We start from the raw sequence: 20,564 nt of genomic DNA, 5'->3' as shown, positions 1-20,564 counted from the left end.
TGGAGTGTAAACTTTTAACAAAAACAGCAAAATTATTTTCGTGAGTTTAAACCAAAGACTATAAAAATGGGACCCATTTCCTCCCTACTTGGCACTCAGCATCAAGGGTTGGAAGCGGGGGTTAAATCACCAAAATGATTCCTGAGCGCGCCCACCGCTGCTGCTCACTGCTCCCCTCACCTCCCAGGGGATGGATCAAATGCAGAGGGTAATTTCACCACATCTAGTGTGTGTGACTATCAGTGGTAGTTTAACTTTAACTTTGTTATCCCTCTGATCACTAGTATCGATCATATACTGTCCTGAACTTTACTAAGCACTCATTTATTGGTGTTTAAAGCTATGTTGGAATACCTTTTAGCATGCCTGGTTTTCTCTCTGTAACATGTTAGCCTGTTGCCCCATCCTCTAGTGATAATAATACTTAAGATACTAAGAAATTCAGTATATTTGCTGTAATAGAGGTGATCATTATTAGTTTAGGGGAGCGTCTCCACACTGTGTATGGAGACACATAATTAACTGCTGACCAGAGAGAATCGGCGTTTGTGATCGGTGTTAAAAATATGACATTGTGGCTTTCACTGGGGGTTGGGTATGGTTTCGGTACATGAAGTGTGTTGCAAATTCAGTTTGTTTTTTAAGCCATTGTGTTGACAATATCAACGATGAAACAAAATCACACATTAAAAACAGTTGCGAACAGAAAAAATATGCTCTCTCATCAGGTTGGTATCGATTCAAAACCGCTTTCTCATTGATATCGACCGTGTAGATATTTGGAGCGACCTGACCAATATTGAGCAAGACAGCCTTGCGAGAAAAAAACAGTTTGTTTGAATATTAACTTTCAAATGTGAGCTAAACGGAACCAAGAGAGGCCTTTTTTCCTGCCACCGGACCCTTTATGTGGCGCACTGCTTGGTTAGAAGCTAACTTTCAATCACGTGTGTTCACCCATGAAACAAACTTTATTCCGCGCAGACTGAGATGTACACTTCTGTCAGATTTCGTTTCAGGTTAAATTAACAAGTCGTTCGGAAGTGGATTTTTATTTGTTTCTTCATTCAACATGAATATTTCATTTGAAGGAAAACGAGCTCTGGTCACTGGAGCAGGAAAAGGTATTTACACACTCGGCACACACAACTAGTGTTTGGATACTACAAGGTATGTCATGCCGTCACGCAGTGTGGGAGGATACAAATGTCGGTCTTATTGATACTGGCGTGATGGGACCGATATTTTCCGTTTTCCATTGAGGTTAATGTTTGTTGTCGAGGGTTGCAAACACGTGACCCAGAGGCCAGGCGGGTGTAGAGCAGGGATGTTCAAACTACAGCCCGCGGGCCAAATGCGGCTCGCCGGCGTTATCAAATTGGCCCGCGACGTGTCATGAGATTAATTAATTGAGAATATCTGACAGTTTAACTGTAACTGAATTGCCACCATCTTGTCGACAATATTAAAACTGCAAATCAATGAACAGAAATTGGACTTTGAACTTTGCACAGTATCAATCACTTGTATGACCATAGGCGCCGATCCCGTGGGTGCTTCGGGGCCCGAGCACCCACGTGGGATTGATGGCAACTTTCAATCTTTAAAATCATTTTTGAAAAATAAATCTTGTTGTAGTTAATTTTGTGCCGAGTTTGGTCCGTTTTACAAAATAATAAAGCCACAAATCATATGAGGTATTAACTTCACTGAATGTCTATTTTTTTTTTTTCAATACACACACCGAGCACCCACTGGCAGAAATGTAGATCGGCGCCTATGTGTATGACCCAATCCAAACAACCTTTCCCGCTCATGGTGCAAAAAAAAAAAAAGTCAATACACATGGTCACACATAACTCAAAACTGCTCATTGAACTTTGTGGATATTATTTAAAAAAATATTAACATACCATTCATAATTCACAATTACACCCATTTAAATCTACTGCAATACATTGTGAGGAACAACACTCTGCGCATTTATCCATGTTTAGCACATTTTAGCTGCTTGATATTTCTGAGTGAACTTTAAAGAGGTCATCACGGAAGTACAAACCTCGTTTCCATATGGGTTGGGAAATTGTGTTAGATGTAAATATGAACGGAATACAATGATTTGCAAATCCTTTTCAACCCATATTCAATTGAATGCACTACAAAGACAAGATATTTGATCTTCAAACTCATAAACTTTATTTTTTTTTGCAAATAATAATTAACTTAGAATTTCATGGCTGCAACACGTGCCAAAGTAGTTATTTTAACAATACTCAATAAACGATTGGGAACCGAGGAAACTAATTGTTGAAGCTTTGAAAGTGGAATCCTTTCCCATTCTTGGTTTATGTAGAGCTTCAGTCGTTCAACAGTCCGGGGTCTCCGCTGTCGTATTTTACGCTTCATAATGCGCCACACATTTTCGATGGGAGACAGGTCTGGACTGCAGGCGAGCCAGGAAAGTACCCGCACTCTTTTTTTACGAAGCCACGCTGTTGTAACACGTGCTGAATGTGGCTTGGCATTGTCTTGCTGAAATAAGCAGGGGCGTCCATGAAAAAGACGGCGCTTAGATGGCAGCATATGTTGTTCCAAAACCTGTATGTACCTTTCAGCATTAATGGTGCCTTCACAGATGTGTAAGTTACCCATGCCTTGGGCACTAATGCACCCCCATACCATCACAGATGCTGGCTTTTGAACTTTGCGTCGATAACAGTCTGGATGGTTCGCTTCCCTTTTGGTCCGGATGACACAATGTCGAATATTTCCAAAAACAATTTGAAATGTGGACTCGTCAGACCACAGAACACTTTTCCACTTTGCATGAGTCCATCTTAGATGATCTCAGGCCCAGAGAAGCCGGCGGCGTTTCTGGATGTTGTGGATAAATGGCTTTCGCTTTGCATAGTAGAGCTTTAACTTGCACTTACAGATGTAGTGACCAACTGTATTTAGTGACAGTGGTTTTCTGAAGTGTTCCTGAGCCCATGTGGTGATATCCTTTAGAGATTGATGTCGGGTTTTGATACAGTGCCATCTGAGGGATCGAAGGTCTCGGTCATTCAATGTTGGTTTCCGGCCATGCCGCTTACATGGAGTGATTTCTCCAGATTCTCTGAACCTTTTGATGATATTATGGACCGTAGATGTTGAAATCCCTAAATTTCTTGCAATTGCACTTTGAGAAACGTTGTTCTTAAACTATTTGACTATTTGCTCACGCAGTTGTGGACAAAGGGGTGTACCTCACCCCATCCTTTCTTGTGAAAGACTGAGCATTTTTTGGGAAGCTGTTTTTATACCCAATCATGGCACCCACCTGTTCCCAATTAGCCTGCACACCTGTGGGATGTTCCAAATAAGTGTTTGATGAGCATTCCTCAACTTTATCAGTATTTATTGCCACCTTTCCCAACTTCTTTGTCACATGTTGCTGGCGTCAAATTCTAAAGTTAATGATTATTTGCAAAAACAAAAAAAAAAGTTTATCAGTTTGAACATCAAATATATTGTCTTTGTAGCATATATTTAACTGAATATGGGTTGAAAAGGATTTGCAAATCATTGTATTCCGTTTATATTTACATCTAACACAATTTCCCAACTCATATGGAAACGGGGTTTGTAAACAAGGTAGGAGTTGAACTTTCACATACTCTTTATACCAATTATATTATTTATACATCCATTGTATTAATATACCCCGCGACACCGAAATGGATAAGCGGTAGAAAACTAATGGATGGCTATATTAACATAATAATATGTGTGTGTGTGTGTGTGTGTGTGTGTGTGTGTGTGTGTGTGTGTGTGTGTGTGTGTGTATATATATATATATATATATATATATATATATATATATATATATATATATATATATATATGTGTTGATCCTTGACTGTCCTTTTATGCGGGTAGCCTGACTTATTCTTTTTGTTTGTCTCCTCAGGCAAAACCTTTAGTTTCTTTGGTTGTTTTGCAGCTTCTGCCATGATAGCAGTAATTGCACGTAGGCAATCGAATCGTGTTTTTAACGGATGGGGAAAGGGGGAGTGAAGTATGCCCTAAAGCAAGTCAGCACATTTGTAGTTTTTGTGCGACAGGGTTCCTGCCACCCTCCTCAAAGTTGCTAAGTGCCGGTGAAAGCTACACAGACCCCCGCAGTCCATGACAGAGGTGTCCATGTATCATCCCAAAATTTATGAAAATATTTTATGAAGGTTGAAAAGTTACTTAGTGCTGCTTTTAAATAGGGGCGTCAAACTCATTGTTATTGTGGGCCACACAATAGTTACGTAAATTTGTTTGTAATGTCAAATGTTCTGTATCTCAGGAATTGGAAGGGCCACAGCTCTGGCTCTTGCAAAATGTGGGGCAAAGGTCACATCAGTCACACGTACACAGTCAGACCTGGACAGTCTGGTGCAGGAGGTAATTGATGACCTGTATATATTACAACTACTATATTATATTTTAATGCTTTTACATAATCCACACGTTCCATATTTCTACAGTGTCCATCCATCATCCCTGTGTGTGTGGACTTGGCAGACTGGGGTGCCACAGAGGCGGCCCTCAAGAACGTGGGCCCAATTGATCTGCTCGTCAATAATGCTGCTCATGCCAACCTGCAGCCATTTCTTGAAGTCACACCGGAGCAGTTTGACCAGTAGGAAAAAACACATCATTGTTTTTTAAAATCTCATTGTTTCATACTCCAACTGTGTGGTAAACTATAGACAAAAGTCTCCTACATTGTATCTTCATTAATCCAGCAGAATTCTGACTAGACCCTTTATTACCGCCTAATAATGAAACGTTATCATTTTATTGACTTTTTGGCCTCTTTTTTTTTTTTTTTTACAATGAATGGCCGAAAATGACCACTGACACACTCATATTCAACATTGTGGATACATGACATGAGCTTAATTGATATGACTTCCTGTGAGAATAGTTGTGCAGGATTGCTGCTGCCCCAATTTTTAACCTGTGATCAGTAAATGTGCCCTTCCCTTGAAAATCATGTACTTTTGTGCCTGTAGGGTATTGCTTGCCCAAAACAAATTGTCTGGTAGTCTATAAAATTAATCATTTGCTAATCAATGCAGACCTTTCCTGGTTTTGCTGGGGTAAGACCCCCTTGCTTTACTCTGTTTCTAAAAAGGCCTGACTCTTCAAAATAGGTCTGCTCTCTTTGCATCCTCCATTACATTCAAGTCATTGACAATTTTAAGCAAGTTCCTCAACTTCAAGAACCCATTCCTTGTCATGTTGTGGCTTATTATTGGGACTTTGGTTTTGCTGGCCCAAAGCCAAGGCAGGTCATACAGATTGATATTCCAAAGAAGAGCCTCATCGGTTGCTCTCTATGCCAAGTCTTCAAACACTATTAAGATCCATCCATCCATCCATCTTCTTCCGCTTATCCGAGGTCGGGTCGGGGGGGCAGCAGTCTAAGCAGGGAAGCCCAGACTTCCCTCTCCCCAGCCACTTCGTCCAGCTCTTCCCGAGGGATCCCGTTCCCAGGCCAGTCGGGAGACATAGTCTTCCCAAAGTGTCCTAGGTCTTCCCCGTGGCCTCTTACCGGTCGGACGTGTCCTAAACACCTCCCGAGGGAAGCGTTCGGATGGCATCCTGACCAGATGACCGAACCACCTCATCTGGCTCCTCTCGATGTGGAGGAGTAGCGGCTTTACTTTGAGCTCCTCCCGGATGGTAGAGCTTCTCACCCTATCTCTAAGGGAGAGCCCCGCTACCTGGCGGAGGAAACTCATTTCGGCCGCTTGTACCCGTGATCTTGTCCTTTCGGTCATAACTAAAAGCTCATGACCATAGGTGAGGATGGGAACGTATATCGACCGGTAAATTGAGAGCTTTGCCTTCCGGCTCAGCTCTTTCTTCACCACAACGGATCGATACAGCGTCCGCATTACTGAAGACGCCGCACCGATCCACCTGTCGATCTCACGATCCACTCTTCCCTCACTCGTAAACAAGATTCCAAGGTACTTGAACTCCTCCACTTGGGGCAGGGTGTCCTCGAAGATGGCACTCCACCCTTTTCCGGGCAAGAACCATGGACTCGGACTTGGAGGTGTTGATTCTCATCTCAGTCACTTCACACTCTGCTGCGAACCGATCCAGTGAGAGCTGAAGATCCTGGCCAGATGAAGCCATCAGGACCACATCATCTGCAAAAAGCAGAGACCTAATCCTGCAGCCACCAAACCGAATCCCCTCAAAGCCCTGACTGCGCCTAGAAATTCTGTCCATAAAAGTTATGAACAGAATCGGGAGCGGACCGCCACAATCAGACAGTCCGATACCCCATACTCTCTGAGCACTCCCCACAGGACTTCCCGAGGGACACGATCGAATGCCTTCTCCAAGTCCATAAAGCACATGTAGACTGGTTGGGCAAACTCCCATGCACCCTCAAGGACCCTGTATAGAGCTGGTCCACAGTTCCACGACCAGGAGGAAAACCACACTGTTCCTCTTGAATCCGAGGTTCGATTATCCGGCATAGCCTTCTCTCCAGTATACCTGAATAGACCTTACCGGGAAGGCTGAGGAGTGTGATCCCACGATAGTTGGAACACACCCTCCGGTTCCCCTTCTTAAAGGGAAGAACCAATCCAGAGGTACCGCCCCCGATGTCCACGCGATGCTGCAGAGTCTTGTCAACCAAGACAGCCCCACAGCATCCAGAGCCTTAGGAACTCCAGGCGGATCTCATCCACCCCCGGGGCCTTGCCACCGAGGAGCTTTTTAACTACCTCAGCAACCTCATCCCCAGAAATAGGAGAGCCCACCACAGATTCCCCAGGAACTGCTTCCTCATAGGAAGACGTGTTGGTGGGATTAAGGAGGTCTTCGAAGTATTCTCTCCACCGATCCACAACATCCACAGTCGAGGTCTGCAGAACACCATCGTCACCATACACGGTGTTGACAGTGCACTGCTTCCCCTTCCTGAGGCGGCGGATGGTGGTCCAGAATCGCTTCAAAGCTGTCCGGAAGTCGTTTTCCATGGCTTCTCCGAACTTCTCCCATGTCCGAGTTTTTGCCTTCGCGACCGCTGAAGCCGCACATCGCTTGGTCCGTCGGTACCTGTCCGCTGCCTGCGGAGTTTAATGAGTCAAAAGAACCCGATAGGACTCTTTCTTCAGCTTGACGGCATCCCTCACCGCTAGTGTCCACCAGCGGGTTCTAGGATTACCACCACGACAGGCACCAACTACCTTGCGGCCACAGCTCCAATCAGCCGCCTCGACAGTAGAGGTGCGGAACATGGTCCACTCGGACTCAATGTCCAGCACCTCCCTCGTGACATGTTCAAAGTTCTTCCGGAGGTGGGAATTGAAACTCTCTCTGACTGGAGACTTTGCTAGACGTTCCCAGCAGACCCTCACAATGCGTTTGGGCCTGCCAGGTCTGTCCGGCATCCTCCCCCACCATCGCAGCCAACTCACCACCAGATGGTGATCGGGAGAAAGCTCCGCCCCTCTCTTCACCCGAGTGTCCAAAACATGAGGCCGCAAATCCGATGACACAACTACAAAGTCGATCATGGAACTGCGGCCTAGGGTGTCCTGGTGCCAAGTGCACATATGGACACCCTTATGTCAATCTGTATATTTTAGCGTACACGTAATTTTATGTAAATAGATTTTTCGTCAGTTAATTATGAACCCTTTCTTAAGTAGTATATTTAGTTAGAACTTTTTTTTCTAATAAGCTTGACCTAAGCCTCAGTTTTATGTGTTGAATAAATAATCTTTGTGATTAACACAATTTCATACCATTTGACAAAGTTGTAAACTGTAAGTAGGTTAGACAACAATTTTGAATATGAATAAAATCAAGGGTAAACATTTTTTAAATATTTTTATTTATATTCCTTAAGTTTATTTTTTTCAAGAGTAAGATCACTAATTTGGTGTTAATAATTGAGTGGAAAAGTCAGGGCTGGAGGTTAAAACCCCCTGATCCAGACAGCAGAACCTATTTTCAGCACTGCCATTTTTAGCGCTGTTAAGCGCCGGTGTTGTGATGGTGCGTCTGAAATGGTCCAGAAATGCATGCAAGAAGGCATTAAAAATAAGGACTAAAAACAAATCAATTGAATTAGTTTTATTCAGCCAGCAGCTATACAATTATGAAATGATATTGCTGATTAGACAATAGTTTTATTATTTTTTACGGATGGAGAATTTTCTGTCCATCGTTTGTCTTTGCAGCACGATCGCCTCCTTTGTCACAGTTGTAACTGCGCCAGTTTGCGCGCACATTCTTAACATGCTAAATAGCGGCCAAAGCCTTGATAAATCACGTTGTGAACGCTGTATGATTATATTTGCATCTCCTCCCAGTATTGTGGGCATTCCAATAATCAGCATATATTCTGCATATTCATAAAGACAAACACGCTACATGAATTGCACTCCTTATTTTGCTCATTTAAGAGACGCAATCCTCTGCTCTGCGTGCGCTATGAAGTTTGCACATTATTTATTATATGCAAACTTTAGTAGATCAGACCCTTACTCTTATTTCTATCAACACTGAGTACATTTACAGCCATCCAGATGTATACTTCCTTTACGACAGTCCAGAAAATGTGGTATTGGGCAGGCAACGTTCAGCATAAGAATCACGTACACCTGTGCAGGGGCGGTCCTTAACTAGCCTCTTTTTAGTGCCATGGCCGAGTACCCCCCTGCCCTTTGCCTCTTAACACCTAAACTAGATGTTCTGAATGATGTTAAAGACTGTTTGTGAGGTTATTCCAGAAAAATATTTGTGATGTCAGAGGTCACTGAACGGGTCTGCAATGGTTCATTCCAAAGGTGTTTGATGAGCTTGAGGTTGTGTACACTTAACTACGGTAATCCAAGCATACTTTTATGGATCTTGCTTTGACCATTTGAACAGAAAAAGGCCTTCCTAAACTGTTCACACATACAATTGCCCAAAATGTCTTGGTAAGCATTAATATTTTTTTACGGCTGAATATGATTAACCAATTAATACATTGATTAAAAGATGTGTTTCAGAGACTTTTTGTATCATCAAACACCTAAACTCAATAAAGGGAGTGTCTTGTATCTGCAGGTCTATCAATGTGAATGTGAAAGCTGTGCTGCATGTGTCCCAGGTAAGCTTATTTGTATTACATGTGTAAAGGAAAAAGACATACACGGTATCACAATCTTTTATGAGGAGCATATTTGGCAGTTGTATTGAATCAAACATAATGATATTGCCTGTCTTGAATCAAAGGAGGCTACTTTTAGTATCTTTGTAACAGATTGTGGCTGCTGGGATGAAGGGCAGAGGATCAGGAGGCGCCATTGTCAACGTGTCAAGCCAGGCATCTCAATGTGCCCTCAGAAACCACACTGTCTACTGTAAGAAAACTCATGTTCTACTTTTGTTTTTTCTAGACTTTTCGTTGGTATAACTTTAGACTGAATGGTCACAATAGATGAAATGGTATTTCCTTCAGGTGCCAGTAAAGGAGCGCTGGACATGTTGACAAAAGTCATGGCTCTGGAGTTGGGAGCTCATCAGGTACTCTCTACTCGGGGTTTCCCTTGGATGTGGCGCGCCACCACCGCAATATCATAGCCGCCACATTTTGAAAATAAGTGTTTTTACGTGAAAACAAATTAAAGTAATATAATGTATTGTAGCCTATAGAAGAAGTCACACAAAGTCCAACGCTCTTTTGAACTTTTATTGCCAATGTTGCTAACAACTGACACAATTCCAACAGGTTTTACCTCCCGTACACACACTTTCGTCTCCTTGCTTCCCCAGATCAGAGTTGTCCCGATACCAATATTTCGATACTTTTCTATACTTTTCAAAATAAAGGGGACAAAAACAAAAAATTATTTCCCTTATTTTAACAGATAATCTTATGATACATTTAATATATGTTTCTTATTGCAATCAAAGAACAATTTTGGCATTTAATAAGATACTAGACAACTTCTCTTTCAGTAGTAAGTAAGCAAACAGGTTACAAAGACTCCTAATTTGGCTGCTGACGTATGCAGTAACATATTGTGTCATTTTCCGTTCTATTATCTTGTCAAAATTATGAGGGACAAGTGATAGAAAATGGATTATTAATCTACTTGTTCATTTTCTGTTTTAACATGTTCCATCTACACTTACCGGTATGTTAAAATGTAATATTCACTTATTATTTTGTTGTTTGATATTTTAGTAAAGTTTTGGGTGATACTACAAATGTTGGTATCCATCCAATACCAGGTAGTTACAGAGTCATGCATTGGTCATATTTAAATCTCTCCTGTGTCCATGGACATACTTCCTGGGTTTACAAACATTTAAAAAAGACAAAAGATTTTGTGATACGAAAAATATTGATGCAATCATAATAGTATCGACTATATACACTCTTGTACTGCGCTGGGCTTGCTGTTAGCGGTTAGCTATTGTATCCACCTATGTTGTGTAGTGAAGCATGTTTAGCTATTTCTTGTCCTGCAGGGATGATACTTGTAAGAAACATAGTTTATTTGTTGCCATAGAGGCGAGGATTAGTGATTTAGAAGTAGATAAAACACTGCCGACTGCGGATGGACGTTAGCCGCTAGCTAGCGGTTTTAAAGCTCCTCTGCCAGAGCGGCGCTTCAGTGTCTCCACACTTTCTGCTTGTAAGTACTCTGTGCATGTGTTGTTTAACATGCACCTCTGCTCGTTTTACCTGCAAAGACAGCGCGCCGTCGTGTCCGTAAAATTAAAAAAAGTACTGGTATATTTCAGAAGCGGTATAGTACCGTTTTTTTAATTCACTAGTACCGCGGTACTTTATAGTACCCGTTTAACGTCCAGCGCTCCGGAAAGGTGAAACTATACATCGCACTTGAGGTTTGGATGCAGTGTACACCACACGTAATAAAATGCAATAGAGACTTGCAGAAAACTATCAAATCTAGTCTAAATGCTTCAATTGAGACACCTGAAACATCCATTACAGTGATGTCGTTCAACTCAGTTTCAGAGCCATACTGAAACTTTAATTAACAATAGAGGCAATTTCATTAAGCCGTAAAAATGTGCAAAATTCTGCAAACCAAAACCTAAAATCAAATATTATGATGCATATTCTGGTGAACTAAATGACAAATGTGCAGCGAGAGATTATTATTTTCTTGCTTTTATTTACTAAATCTTTACATTGTCCTTCTTGACTGTTAGTGAAGATGCAACGTTGTGTTGCCATAGATCCGAGTGAACAGTGTGAACCCCACTGTGGTGATGACGGAAATGGGACGCTCAGGTTGGAGTGACCCAGAAAAAGCCAAAACCATGACATCCCGTATCCCGCTCGGCCGCTTTGCAGGTCAGAACCAGCAGACTTGGCTCTTCTGTTTACTGTATCGCTTGGATTTTGCTTTTTTGAAATTGATTCATGGAATTCTAAATTTTCCTTGTGATTAACCTTGTCCTCTCAACCTCTGAATGGATTTATATAGTCCTGTATAATAGTTCTTTTTTTTGGGGTATAGAAACTTATTTGTAATATTACAACTTTATAGTCACAGTATTTGTATTATTTTAATATTGCCTGATTCTTCTTTTTTGTACCTGCAAAAATTGGCATGATGAGGGTTTTGGACCTGTGTGTAGATGGCCTACCTTGTCGTTGCAAATATTGAAATTCCACTGCTATTCGTTTGTGCCAGTTTGTGTTGTTTAGGTTTTTAAGTAATTCTAAAATACATTTTTGACCAGTGATGTCAGCCAGCCCCCTCACCATGTCCAAATATCACCAAACATGTCCGAAATGTTTGTGCTGTCAAAAAACGGTTGTGCTATTATAGTGTGAATGTTATTTAGGGGAACTGCACATTTTTAAAATGTTCCTTCCAATCCTTATGAGAGACAAAAACACTTTTTTTTAATGCATTCCAACTTAAAATTCCGCTTACAATGGAGCCAATGGGAGCCATGACGTCATTACATGTAATCAGACCATGCAGCCCTCAAAATAACCATCCAAAAAACTGCCAACAATACCCCATTTACATTTTGTGACCTGAATATTAACCAAGTACCGTATTTTCCAGAACATAGGGCGCACCGGATAATAAGCCGCACTGCCGATGAATGGTCTACTTTCGATCTTTTTTTATATACCTGTATAAGACGCACAGGCACATTAAAGTAGTCATATCTTATTTATTTTTTTCAAATGTGAAAACACTTCCTTGTGGTGTACATAACATGTAATGGTGGTTCTTTGGTCAAAATGTTGCATAGATGATGTTTTACAGATCATCTTCAAGCCGCTTTCTGACAGTCGCTTCATGATGCGCCGTTTTGTGGGCGGTCTTATTTACGTGGCTCACCTTCTGCAGCGTCTTCTCCCCGTCATCTTTGTTGTAGCGGTGTAGCGTGCAAGGATGGGAGTGGAAAAAGTGTCAAAAGATGGAGCTAACTGTTTTAATGACATTCAAACTTTACTTAAATCAATAACGGAGCAGCATCTCCTCATCCGTGGCTCACTAGTGCAATAACAACGCCGGAAATGTGTCCTGTGAAAAAACGTCCCATCGGAACTCTCTCATACCTAAAGTTCCTTGGGTGAATAATGTAAACTCACTACACCGGTATGTTTTAGCGCTTTCATGGCGAGTTTACTGACAGATATAAGTAAGAACTTTATAGTCTTTATAGTTCGGAAAATACGGTATTAGTGATATTGTTATTAGAAGCGCTAATGTTAAGGACCCACATTTAGCGGTTGTACGGAATTGTTGTACGTTCTTTGGTTTTAGGTTGAAGTTTGCTTTGTACACATTTTTGGCTGTTTGCAAATTCCCATGTCGTTGAATTTCAACATTTTTGATTCAATAGATAAATAATTTGAGTGTTCGCTATATCCAATAGTGACTGATATTTTTTTTCCCGATCCAATACCGAGTAACATTTCGGTTGGTATCGGCGATACCGCTCCAATACCAATACTTTATGAAAATATACCTAATGTATCTGGTAAAATTTTAAAAGTAGTAAGTGTTGCTGCTTCACCACTTTAGTCATATTTTTGGCGCTTAAGAAACTTCTCCATGGCTTTAGCTCTAGACTTATTCTGTTTGTTTGAGATGGTCATTACTGCCACAAGTGGTGGGAAAATAGTAAAAGTATGGATATTTTTATTTGAGAATCGATATCAGCATAAGGAACTTGTATCGGAGGTATTGATATTTCAGTATCGACCCGCACATCATTAATATCCAACACTATGTGTTATTCTAATTGACCTTTTTTAAAACACCGTTAGTTAATGAAGTGTACTTTTGTAGTTGTTTCGCCATATTTCTACACAATAACTGGTATAATTTGGTAACACTAGCGAGCAGTAGAGTATATAAAGTGATTCCGTCTATTTTGATTGGTGTTTGACTTTCTCTTCTATTGTTACCGAATAGCATTATTTTAGTTTTACTGAGGTTTAAGGTTAGGCTGTTTTTGTCAACATTTCATAGACAGACTTTTGCTTGCATTTATTTACTAGTTAGATTATATTAAAAAAAAGAACATAAGTGTGGTTGTCTTTAATAATGATTGTGAATGATAGGCAGGCAAAAGTGCAGTTCCTCTCTAAGGTTTGATTGTCATTCACACACATAGTGATGTGCGGGGTTGATACTGAAAAAACAATAGCACAAATTGAGATGTGTACTAGGTGTGGAGGCTACGAATGAATAATAACAAAACGGTAATAACATTTAAACCATAATAGCACAAATTGTTTTTTTTTGACAGCACAAATGGTTGGGACAAGTTTGGTAAGATTTTAACAAGGTGGGGGAGCCGAGTGACATCACTTTTTGAAATACATTAACATCGCAAAAAAATGTTTTATGGCTCAAACTTATTGCATTGTATTTTAATATTTGCCAGGACAAGGGGGGCTAGCTTTACACAGTTGATGTTTGGTCACCTGCTGAACTTTGCATTTAAAAAACAAAGCTCGATTTTACTATTTAAACTTTTAATGTATTTAAAACTCACCAAAGTGTTAACTACTTTCTTTTTGTGTTTTTTTTGCAGAGGTTGATGAAGTAGTGAACAGCATTTTGTTCCTGCTGAGTGATAAGAGCTCAATGACTAATGGAGTGACTCTTCCAGTTGATGGAGGCTTCCTGGCCTGTTAAACGAGCACCATAGGTAACAATCTATATCTAACATAGATACACACTGAGACGAGGAACAGATCCAGTCTTTACTGTAACTTGAAGACTGGTACACCAAACCAATCACACACACTATGGATGGCAGTAGTGGTTACATTGAGTCTGATATAATTATGTACAGGATGTGAATACACCACACATCACATTAGACAGCTGGTCCCAGAGCCTCAGGGGCACGTCAGGTTCATTCCCACAAATGTATCTTGATTATGAAGGATAAAAGAAAGCATCCATGTCCAAGTTTGACAGTTTTATGGTCAAAACACTGAATTTAAACACATTTCGTACAGTATATAATGGCATTGATTGCCACAAACTATCGTCGTTTTGCTTCCAACAAGTCAAATTACTTCAACTTGCCTGCAGGTTTCTGCACATAGAGCAGGAATTAGTACCGTAACACCTGTTGTGCGTGTGCATGAACTTTAAGTTTAAATAACGTTATGTTTCATAATCACCTCGTGTTAACAGTGGACATGGTTGGTAATGCCGTGTCTGTTCCACCACACAATGTCATTTCCATCACAAAATATATTTTTACATTAAATTTTAATTGACAGAAGCACACTTACAGTATTTGCAATTATTCTAATATTTTAGTACATTCATTTGTTAAACTTCATTGAATGTTTTCAAGCATTGTTATGCTTAGGATTAAAATGTATTTGGAACATACACAATAATTTAGTTTGACAACACCTTTATCAAAGTGAACTGATGATTCCCTTGATTTGCTGGACAGTCACTATCGTAAAGTCTTTCTGCATGTGATGAAGTAAAACATCCAAATATTTAGAAAACAAATATGTTTGATTTTGTTTTGTTCATTTCAGACCAAATTTCGCGAGTTAGAAAATGACCTACATACGCTTGTGTATAGGCTATAGTACAGTCGTGCCTTGACATACGAGTTTAATTTGTTTTGTGACAGAGATACTGTAGCATCTCAAAATACTTGTATTTAAAATTAATATTCTCCATTGAAATTAATGGGAATCAAATAATCTGTTCTAAGCCTCCCAAAAACACAATTTTAACATGTCACATGTTTTATAGTAAGACAAAACACACTTCTAGATATCAAATATTGTAGCAAAACAATACAATAGAATGTACTACTAACAAATACAGTAGTTTTATGAAATAAAGTAATGCAATAATGATGTACAGCAGGCATGTCCAACTCTTTGCAGAGGGGGCCAAAATTCAAAATACATTTCAGATTAACTGATGCCAAGGATGTTGTTTTTGTTCGTTTTTATTAAGTGATTGTTGATCAACCACCTCCTAGTTATCCTTTGAACATCCGGACAAAAGCTACAATATAGGGACGGCGTGGCGAAGTTGGTAGAGTGGCCGTGCCAGCAATCGGAGGGTTGCTGGTTACTGGGGTTCAATCCCCACCTTCTACCATCCTAGTCACGTCTGTTGTGTCCTTGGGCAAGACACTTCACCCCTTGCTCCTGATGGCTGCTGGTTAGCGCCTTGCATGGCAGCTCCCGCCATCAGTGTGTGAATGTGTGTGTGAATGGGTGAATGTGGAAATACTGTCAAAGCGCTTTGAGTACCTTGAAGGTAGAAAAGCGCTATAGAAGTATAACCCATTTATCATTTATTTATTAATATATTATTGGCATACAAAAACAGCAGAATCCAGGAGGTTAGTAACTTCAGTAAGAATGTCGGCAGACAAGGGGAGTTTCTGGGAGTCTTCCGCAGAACCCGAAAGACTTGGCAGGTCTGAGGATGCCTCTGAGGAACAATTGTTTCCTGTTAACTGTGTTTTCGTAGTTAGTTAAGGTTCTTATTTGCTGTAATTCTCCATGCGGGTCAGCTGCATTTTGATTTTCAAATAGTCCCGCGGGCCGGCCGTTTGACACCTGTGATGTACAGTGTTTACCTTGGAGAGCAGACTTTTACAGTATCTCCTGCAAGATCTTTTTATGTCAAATACACCATCCACAGCTTCTCCTTATTCTCTAGGAAAAATATTGTCCCTTTAGAGATAATTATAACGCTGGCATAGTCATAGCTTTTCGGCTCCTTCGTCAGTTTGGCACAGGTTGTAGCAGTTGTGCGCGTACTGCATTTCCAACGCAAACCTCAGTCATGTTGTTGATGATTTATTTCTTTAATTCAAAGAAGAACATCCACTTCGTCTTCTCAGCACTGTCCTTCACAATCTGTTTCTTTGTTCCCATGGTTAGAAAAACAAAGTTGTGTCTGTTGAGCAATTAGCTAATGATAGAAAGTGAGACGTTGGGTGTATATCATGGGGTTCACTGGGACATTTGCTACACCAACTAGCAGGGGGGAGGTATCTAAAGCTGGCCCCTAACCCACATTTTTGCTCGCAACTTAAAGACTCACATTTCCCAAAAATTGTAAGATGAGGAACTAGTAAGGCACCACTGGCATCGATTAGGTCTGTGTTTTTTCATATTTAACTTTAAAGAAACAGTTAGAAAATGTCATACAGTAACTGCTTTTTCCCGAAGTCGCAATATTAATTGTTCTAGGACACTGGTCCAGAAAAAGAATGACGCAATCACTAAAAGCTACAAACCCCCAAATCTTTGGTGAGTGCATAGGAATTTCTGACACTGACTGTGACCATGTACAGTACTGTACAAAAGTCTGAGCACACCATTAATTACCATGTTTTAGCTACACTTTGATAACCACATACAGTATAACTAGAATGTCAGTTTAAAGAGTGCAGGCCAAGTCCAAATCTAATATCTTAGTTAACAGGTTACATCCTTTTACATAGAGGATGATAAACTGACAGAAGGGGTGGACCAATTCTTTGAGAACTTGAACTGCAATATTACGACCCTTTATTTTGATGGATTCTTCATTAGCAACAAAGTTTGTTTGAAATAGTTTTTGTGTAAGACCTACTACTTACTCTTTACTGTGTAAAAAGAACTGTTCAATCAAATTATTAATACAATCAAATAATTCCAACAATAAAAATAGTGGAGGCCTAAGACTTTTGCAAAGTACTGTCTTTTGAATGTTGTTTTTTTCCTAATGTTTCCAAACTTTTGGCAATTTCCTCATTATAATCCATTCAAATTATATTTAACCTTACATGTGGTCTACCTTTGATCTTTTTTCCGGCAAGCCGCAGGATTCCTCTGATGACATTGAGGCTTGCCTTTGTTTTTCCACTGGCACATCAAAATATCCCGGAAAGTTGTTCGAAAAGTCTTGTTACACAGGGCATAGCACATGGGGTTGACTGTGCTGTTAACATAACACAACCAATATCCCAGTTCCCAAAGAGTTCCCGGGATACAGTCCTGGCAGAATGTGTTGACCAAGACCATGATATTGTATGGCAACCAAGTAGTAATAAAGGCGAAGAGGATGGCACTCAGTGTCCGTGCTGCTTTCTTGTCATTTGCCTTTTTTTCATTCTTGCGCTTGTTAACCTCGGTCTTGGATTTAGAGGCAAACCTTTTTGCCGTGCTCCCATCTTTCATTGAGGTGTTTTCGGGAGATGTCTCAGCCGGCTGTGTAGGGTTTGACTGAGATTTGGTATCTTTGTTCTTCACCCTTTTAGACTTCTCCCCATCTAAAGACAATAGATAGACAGAAAGGTAAGACATTAGTTTTGACATTGTTTCCTTGAGGTACGTTTTTTTAGAAAGTCTTGTTAGGCTTTTTATGTCCAACCTGCAGGAAGCCTTGATTGGTCTGCATCATTTACTTCTTCTTCGCCCTCTGAAGCTTCATTGTTGTTAAGATTGTCACAGCTACCCTGCTCTGCTGGTGCAGTATTATCACCGCTTCTGGATCCACGGCATCTTAGTAGCAGGGATGAACACCGGATGAAGAAGGCACCACATGTTCTCTGACCGGTGTGAGCCTTGTCCTCTGAAGGCAGCTGATTTTGCTCATCACTCCTGTTTGTGGAACTCATTTGTTTCGATGACGCAGACTTCTCCTTCTGGCTATTGCTCGCACCATCGCTTCCAGCTACACTCCCCTGAGTTTGTTTTTTTCCAGCACCAGAACCCTTAAGACCCTCCATATCCTTAACACGTTTCTCTGTCTCCTGAAAGATCTTCCAAAACAGGGTTGTCATGATAGTGACTGGCAAGTAAAATGCAGCAATAGCAGTGCAAAATGTAATGATGGGCTCAGACAGAAACTGAATGAAGCATTCATTCGACGGCACCGTCCGCTCACCGACGATATACTGCCAAAACAGAATGGCCGGGGCCCAGAGAATGAAAGAAATGGACCAGGCTAAACAAATCATGGTCATGGCCCGCTTGGTTGTGCGCTTGGCACGATAGGTCAAAGGTCTGGTCACAGAGAAATACCTGAAGGGAAGAAATAGATGACTTAATACTACCACCTTTCAGAAGCCATTACAGAAATGTGTAGATCGTACTTAAAAGATTTCTAATAAAGGCATCATGGCTACTCAAAATAAGAAATGTCTTTGTGTAAAATAAAATACAATTTATGGATGAGCTGCATTGGGGAATTTTATGTTAATACTTCTTGGACATGAGACAAAGTATCATTACCTTTTTATATTAAATTTTTCTCTGGGATCATTGATTGATGTACAGCAGGGGTCACCAACCTTTTTGAAACCAAGAGCTACTTATTGGGTACTGATTAATGCAAAGGGCTACCAGTTTGATACACACTTAAATAAATTGCCAGATATAGCCAATTTGCTCAATTTACCTTTAACTCTATGTTATTATTAATAATTAATGATATTTATCTTTGTGGAAACACTGATCATCTTAATTATTTCTCACAATAAATATATATAGAAACAGATAAATATCAATATGCAACACTTTATTTGTATATTTTCTCTAAGTGCACATTTTTCAAATTGAACATTTTCAAATGATCACTTCTAAAACAGTCTTGTGAAATCACAATATCCCATTTTAACTAGCTAGCCACTAACATTTTTTAACAAATCATGAATTACTTTGCACCATGTTTGTACAAATAATAACTCATGTAAAATACAAAAGTCAACTCTCAAATTTTTAAATAAATCATGTCACACTTTGAACTGGACACCAAATCTGTTATCTGTTTCCTTGTCAGTTAGTGGGAAGCCTGGCATTGCATGCTGTTAACTAGTGTGTTGTACTCTGGTGTGTAACTTGACACTGCAACTCTGAGTGAGTCTTGCAGATGTGCATCAGTGAGGCGTGTTCTGTGTTTGTTCTTGATGAAGTTCATGTCAGAAAAGGCTGATGCACAAAGATAAGTTGAACCAAACAGGCTTGCAACCTTCATAGCTGCTGCGCATACACCACTGTACTTTACTGTGTCAACAAGGCACCAAAAGTTTGGTGCAACCTGCTGGGCTTTGAGGTGGAGGTCATTTTGCAGTGTTACAATTTCAATCTCCACCTGTTCAGCATCCAGGCTGAATGTTGCACTTAACTGCTCAGCAATGCATGATATGTCCACGTTCATGAAAGGATTAGAAATGAACGACATACATGGCTCAAGCTGATCCAGGTCACAAAACCTGTTCTCAAACTCTTGCCCAACTCAGTTTATAACCTGAGAGTACTTTTCTGCAACTTTGTCAAAAGCCTCAGATTCTACAGATTTTCTAGATTTGCCAGAATAATTTTTTTGAATTTGAATCATAATAAATTTGAAGAAATATTTCACAAATATTCTTCGTCGAAAAAACAGAAGCTAAAATGAAGAATTAAATTAAAATGTATTTATTATTCTTTACAATAAAAAAAAAATTACTTGAACATTGATTTAAATTGTCAGGAAAGAAGAGGAAGGAATATAAAAGGTAAAAAGGTATATGTGTTTAAAAATCCTAAAATCATTTTTAAAGTTGTATTTTTTCTCTAAAAATGTCTTTCTGAAAGTTATAAGAAGCAAAGTAAAAAAAAAAAAAACATTTATTTAAACAAGTGAAGACCAAGTCTTTAATATATTTTCTTGGATTTTCAAATTCTATTTGAGTTTTGTCTCTCTTAGAATTAAAAATGTCGAGCAAAGCGAGACCAGCTTGCTAGTAAATAAATAAAATTTAAAAAAATAGAGGCAGCTCACTGGTAAGTGCTGCTATTTGAGCTATTTTTAGAACAGGCCAGCGGGCTACTCATCTGGTCCCTACGGGCTACCTGGTGCCCGCGGGCACCGCGTTGGTGACCCCTGATGTACAGTATCGACTCAAACCTTAAAGTGCATCCGGAAAGTATTGCTTAGATGTTACTGATGTCGTGTCCGACTCACGTCCCGCCTATTAAATACGTGTGGTGGTTAAACTAGCTCTGTTTTCTTGACCCA

The 20,564-nt window shown here is 40.1% G+C and overlaps 2 protein-coding genes across 4 annotated transcripts in view; one reads left to right on the top strand and one right to left on the bottom strand.

The window, feature by feature from the left end:
• Positions 1 to 799: 799 nt before the first annotated feature.
• On the top strand, positions 800 to 14,811 carry dcxr (dicarbonyl/L-xylulose reductase). The gene is made up of 8 exons (XM_061967117.1): positions 800 to 1,124; positions 4,337 to 4,434; positions 4,518 to 4,672; positions 9,124 to 9,166; positions 9,320 to 9,419; positions 9,518 to 9,582; positions 11,272 to 11,389; positions 14,107 to 14,811. The coding sequence occupies exons 1-8, from the start codon at positions 1,073 to 1,075 to the stop codon at positions 14,208 to 14,210; spliced, it is 735 nt and encodes a 244-aa protein (XP_061823101.1). The 5' UTR covers positions 800 to 1,072; the 3' UTR covers positions 14,211 to 14,811.
• A 364-nt stretch (positions 14,812 to 15,175) lies between these two features.
• Positions 15,176 to 20,564, bottom strand: part of chrm3b (cholinergic receptor, muscarinic 3b) — a 32,180-nt gene continuing 26,791 nt past the window's right edge. For all 3 annotated transcript variants that reach the window (XM_061967116.1, XM_061967115.1, XM_061967114.2), the window contains exons 5-6: positions 17,934 to 18,586; positions 15,176 to 17,832 (exon numbers count right to left, since the gene is read on the bottom strand). In XM_061967116.1, the coding sequence (XP_061823100.1) occupies positions 17,354 to 17,832; positions 17,934 to 18,586 (1,132 nt within the window). In that variant the 3' untranslated portion in view covers positions 15,176 to 17,353. The remainder of the gene's footprint in view (positions 17,833 to 17,933; positions 18,587 to 20,564) is intronic.

This window comes from Nerophis lumbriciformis, linkage group LG11 (assembly GCF_033978685.3).
Source record: "Nerophis lumbriciformis linkage group LG11, RoL_Nlum_v2.1, whole genome shotgun sequence".
Taxonomy (NCBI): Eukaryota; Metazoa; Chordata; class Actinopteri; order Syngnathiformes; family Syngnathidae; genus Nerophis; species Nerophis lumbriciformis.
This window is presented reverse-complemented; position numbering and strand designations above follow the sequence as displayed.

Excerpts from the sequence above, each read along its gene's own strand:
- dcxr (XM_061967117.1), top strand. The coding sequence starts at position 1,073 with ATGAATATTTCATTTGAAGGAAAACGAGCTCTGGTCACTGGAGCAGGA. Across the intron at positions 4,435-4,517 it reads TGGACAGTCTGGTGCAGGAG|TGTCCATCCATCATCCCTGT; the intron begins GTAATTGATGAC and ends ATATTTCTACAG. Across the intron at positions 4,673-9,123 it reads ACACCGGAGCAGTTTGACCA|GTCTATCAATGTGAATGTGA; the intron begins GTAGGAAAAAAC and ends TTGTATCTGCAG.